Source organism: Oncorhynchus gorbuscha, unplaced genomic scaffold (genome assembly GCF_021184085.1).
Source record: "Oncorhynchus gorbuscha isolate QuinsamMale2020 ecotype Even-year unplaced genomic scaffold, OgorEven_v1.0 Un_scaffold_7899, whole genome shotgun sequence".
Classification (NCBI taxonomy): Eukaryota; Metazoa; Chordata; class Actinopteri; order Salmoniformes; family Salmonidae; genus Oncorhynchus; species Oncorhynchus gorbuscha.
Genome location: NW_025751189.1, coordinates 10,001 through 14,711, shown reverse-complemented (window position 1 = coordinate 14,711; position 4,711 = coordinate 10,001). Strand labels below are relative to the sequence as shown.

Here is a 4,711-nt window from a genome sequence, read left to right as displayed (position 1 = left end):
GACAGGAGAGAATGGGACACTAGATATGAATGACAGGAGAGAATGGGACCAGATATGAATGACAGGAGAGAATGGGACACTAGATATGAATGACAGGAGAGAATGGGACCAGATATGAATGACAGGAGAGAATGGGACCAGATATGAATGACAGGAGAGAATGGGACACTAGATATGAATGACAGGAGAGAATGGGACACTAGATATGAATGACAGGAGAGAATGGGACACTAGATATGAATGACAGGAGAGAATGGGACCAGATATGAATGACAGGAGAGAATGGGACACTAGATATGAATGACAGGAGAGAATGGGACCAGATATGAATGACAGGAGAGAATGGGACACTAGATATGAATGACAGGAGAGAATGGGACACTAGATATGAATGACAGGAGAGAATGGGACACTAGATATGAATGACAGGAGAGAATGGGACACTAGATATGAATGACAGGAGAGAATGGGACACTAGATATGAATGACAGGAGAGAATGGGACACTAGATATGACTTAAACACCTTTATTCAACAGAACCACAGAAGAAGAAAGAGAAAGGACCTTCGCTCTGTCTATGTGTCTGTTTATGTCTTGTCTATGTGTATCCCACCAGTCTAAGGGTGGAGGGGTATGTCTTGTCTATGTGTATCCTACCAGTCTAGGGGTGGAGGGGTATGTCTTGTCTATGTGTATCCTACCAGTCTAGGGGTGGAGGGGTATGTCTTGTCTATGTGTATCCTACCAGTCTAGGGGTGGAGGGGTATGTCTTGTCTATGTGTATCCCACCAGTCTAGGGGTGGAGGGGTAAGTCTTGCGGAGTCCTAGACATCTCTCCTGGTCGATAAACAGGGAGTGGGCCTTAGTGTAAAGCTCCTGTTCTAAAACACTCTTACAGCCAGCCAGCTGCAGAGACAGCTGGAGCTCGAACAACCTCTGTCTCAGAGATAAAACAGTCTGGAGAGCAGACACCTCAGACAGCAACCTGGGAGGAGAGAGATAGAGAGGAGAGAGAGAGAGGGTGAGAGGTAGAGAGAGAGAGAGGGGTGAGAGAGAGAGAGAGAGAGAGAGAGAGAGAGAGAGAGAGAGAGAGAGAGGTGAGGGGTGTGAGAGAGAGAGAGAGAGAGAGAGAGAGAGAGAGAGAGAGAGAGAGAGAGAGAGAGAGAGGGAGAGAGAGAGAGAGAGAGAGAGGGGTGAGAGAGAGAGAGAGAGAGAGAGAGAGAGAGAGAGAGAAGAGAGAGAGAGAGAAAGAGGGAGAGAGAGAGAGTGAGAGAGAGAGAGAGAGAGAGGGGGAGAGAGAGAGAGAGAGAGAGAGAGAGAGAGAGAGAGAGAGGGCATGTCTAATGTCTTTATTCTTTTAAGAACTTCTGTGGTGATGTTTACTGTTCATTTTGCTATGTTTGTAAGCATGAGAGTGTGTGTTACCTGGTGTGTATCTGATGTGTGTGTGTTACCTGGTGTGTGTGTGTGTCTGTCTGTCTCAGTGTGTTTACCTGGTGTGTGTGTGTCTCAGTGTGTGTATTTACCTGGTGTGTGTGTGTCTCAGTGTGTGTTACCTGGTGTGTGTGTCTGTCTCAGTGTGTTACCTGGTGTGTGTGTGTCTCAGTGTGTGTTACTTCGTGTGTGTGTGTGTGTGTGTGTCTCAGTATGTCTCAGTGTGTGTGTGTGTGTGTCTCAGTGTGTGTCTCAGTGTGTGTTACCTGCTGTGTGTGTCTCAGTGTGTTACCTGGTGTGTGGTTGGTCCCTGCAGAGCTCTATGTTAGGTCTATAGGTGCGTTCCTCAGCCTAGACTGAGCCACTCTGAGGGAGCTCTCATCGCCCAGATGGACCCCTCAAATCTGAGATGGTACGCTCCGTCTGATGCATCTCCTGCAGGGTCTGGAGAGAGATGGAGAGGGAGAGGGAGTCAGCACACAGAAACACACACACAACTGTGAAAATACACACACAGACCCCCCACCTTGGCCAGGTGCTGTTGTAAGCGTGTTCCTAGCGTGTGTGTGGTCTGGTTGACACGGAGTGTGAAGGCAGCGTTGACACGGTTGTACTGAGACCACATGTCTCTCGCCGCGGCAACCAGGGTTCCCTCCACCAGCTCCGTTAGCTCCCGCGTGGCTCGTCTCTCCGACGCCGACTTCCCGATGTTGTCCTCCGAATACTGAACCCAAGACACCGGCACTGAGACACTACAGGGAGGGAGCAGGGACAAATCACATGTTGTCCTCCTGAATACTGAACACCGCCACTGAGACACTACAGGGAGGGAGGAGGGACAAATCACATGTTGTCCTCCTGAATACTGAACCCAAGACACTGAGACACTACAGGGAGGGAGGAGGGACAAATCACATGTTGTCCTCCTGAATACTGAACACCGGCACTGAGACACTACAGGGAGGAGGAGGGACAAATCATGTTGTCCTCCTGAATACTGAACCCAAGACACCGGCACTGAGACACTACAGGAGGGAGCAGAGACAAATAACATGTTGTCCTCCTGGAATACTGAACACCCGGCACTGAGGACACTACAGGGAGGAGGAGGGACAAATCACATGTTGACCTCCTGAATACTGAACCAAGACACTATAACAGTTGGTCAGTGTTACCTGGTATCTACCAGGCTGAGGTCAGGGTAATAACTGGTAGCAGGAGAACAGTTGGTCAGTGTTACCTGGTATCTACCAGGCTGAGGTCAGGGTAATATCTGGTAGCAGGAGAACAGTTGGTCAGTGTTACCTGGTATCTACCAGGCTGAGGTCAGGGTAATAACTGGTAGCAGTAGAACAGTTGGTCAGTGTTACCTGGTATCTACCAGGCTGAGGTCAGAGTAATAGCTGGTAGCAGGAGAACAGTTGGTCAGTGTTACCTGGTATCTACCAGGCTGAGGTCAGGGTAATAACTGGTAGCAGGAGAACAGTTGGTCAGTGTTACCTGGTATCTACCAGGCTGAGGTCAGGGTAATAGCTGGTAGCAGGAGAACAGTTGGTCAGTGTTACCTGGTATCTACCAGGCTGAGGTCATAACTGGTAGCAGGAGAACAGTTGGTCAGTGTTACCTGGTATCTACCAGGCTGAGGTAATAACTGGTAGCAGGAGAACAGTTGGTCAGTGTTACCTGGTATCTACCAGGCTGAGGTCAGGGTAATAGCTGGTAGCAGGAGAACAGTTGGTCAGTGTTACCTGGTATCTACCAGGCTGAGGTCAGGGTAATAACTGGTAGCAGGAGAACAGTTGGTCAGTGTTACCTGGTATCTACCAGGCTGAGGTCAGGTAATAACTGGTAGCAGGAGAACAGTTGGTCAGTGTTACCTGGTATCTACCAGGCTGAGGTCAGGGTAATAGCTGGTAGCAGGAGAACAGTTGGTCAGTGTTACCTGGTATCTACCAGGCTGAGGTCAGGGTAATAACTGGTAGCAGGAGAACAGTTGGTCAGTGTTACCTGGTATCTACCAGGCTGAGGTCAGGGTAATAACTGGTAGCAGGAGAACAGTTGGTCAGTGTTACCTGGTATCTACCAGGCTGAGGTAATAACTGGTAGCAGGAGAACAGTTGGTCAGTGTTACCTGGTATCTACCAGGCTGAGGTCAGGGTAATAACTGGTAGCAGGAGAACAGTTGGTCAGTGTTACCTGGTATCTACCAGGCTGAGGTAATAATAACTGGTAGCAGGAGAACAGTTGGTCAGTGTTACCTGGCATCTACCAGGCTGAGGTAGTAACTGGTAGCAGGAGAACAGTTGGTCAGTGTTACCTGGTATCTACCAGGCTGAGGTCAGGGTAATAACTGGTAGCAGGAGAACAGTTGGTCAGTGTTACTGGTATCTACCAGGCTGAGGTCAGGGTAATAACTGGTAGCAGGAGAACAGTTGGTCAGTGTTACCTGGTATCTACCAGGCTGAGGTAATAACTGGTAGCAGGAGAACAGTTGGTCAGTGTTACCTGGTATCTACCAGGCTGAGGTCAGGGTAATAACTGGTAGCAGGAGAACAGTTGGTCAGTGTTACCTGGTATCTACCAGGCTGAGGTAATAACTGGTAGCAGGAGAACAGTTGGTCAGTGTTAACTGGTATCTACCAGGCTGAGGTAATAACTGGTAGCAGGAGAACAGTTGGTCAGTGTTACCTGGTATCTACCAGGCTGAGGTCAGGGTAATAGCTGGTAGCAGGAGAACAGTTGGTCAGTGTTACCTGGTATCTACCAGGCTGAGGTCAGGGTAATAGCTGGTAGCAGGAGAACAGTTGGTCAGTGTTACCTGGTATCTACCAGGCTGAGGTCAGGGTAATAGCTGGTAGCAGGAGAACAGTTGGTCAGTGTTACCTGGTATCTACCAGGCTGAGGTCAGGGTAATAACTGGTAGCAGGAGAACAGTTGGTCAGTGTTACCTGGTATCTACCAGGCTGAGGTCAGGGTAATAGCTGGTAGCAGGAGAACAGTTGGTCAGTGTTACCTGGTATCTACCAGGCTGAGGTCAGGGTAATAGCTGGTAGCAGGAGAACAGTTGGTCAGTGTTACCTGGTATCTACCAGGCTGAGGTCAGGGTAATAGCTGGTAGCAGGAGAACAGTTGGTCAGTGTTACCTGGTATCTACCAGGCTGAGGTCAGGGTAATAACTGGTTGCAGGAGAACAGTTGGTCAGTGTGTGACAGTGGCTGTCGATCTGGAGAGCTCTGTGTTTATCATTCATGTCTTTTTCCAACTGGTGTTGCACTCT

At 49.2% G+C, this 4,711-nt stretch overlaps 1 protein-coding gene across 1 annotated transcript in view; it reads right to left on the bottom strand.

Annotated features, from left to right (window-relative positions):
• Positions 1–565: 565 nt before the first annotated feature.
• LOC124029849 (tektin-3-like) overlaps positions 566–4,711 on the bottom strand; it is a 5,205-nt gene continuing 1,059 nt past the window's right edge. Inside the window, 4 exon segments of the mRNA XM_046341418.1 lie at positions 566–985; positions 1,727–1,878; positions 1,961–2,186; positions 4,578–4,711. The exon segment at positions 4,578–4,711 is cut by the window's right edge and continues 10 nt beyond it. Of these exon segments, the coding sequence (XP_046197374.1) occupies positions 775–985; positions 1,727–1,878; positions 1,961–2,186; positions 4,578–4,684 (696 nt within the window). The 5' untranslated portion in view covers positions 4,685–4,711 and the 3' untranslated portion in view covers positions 566–774.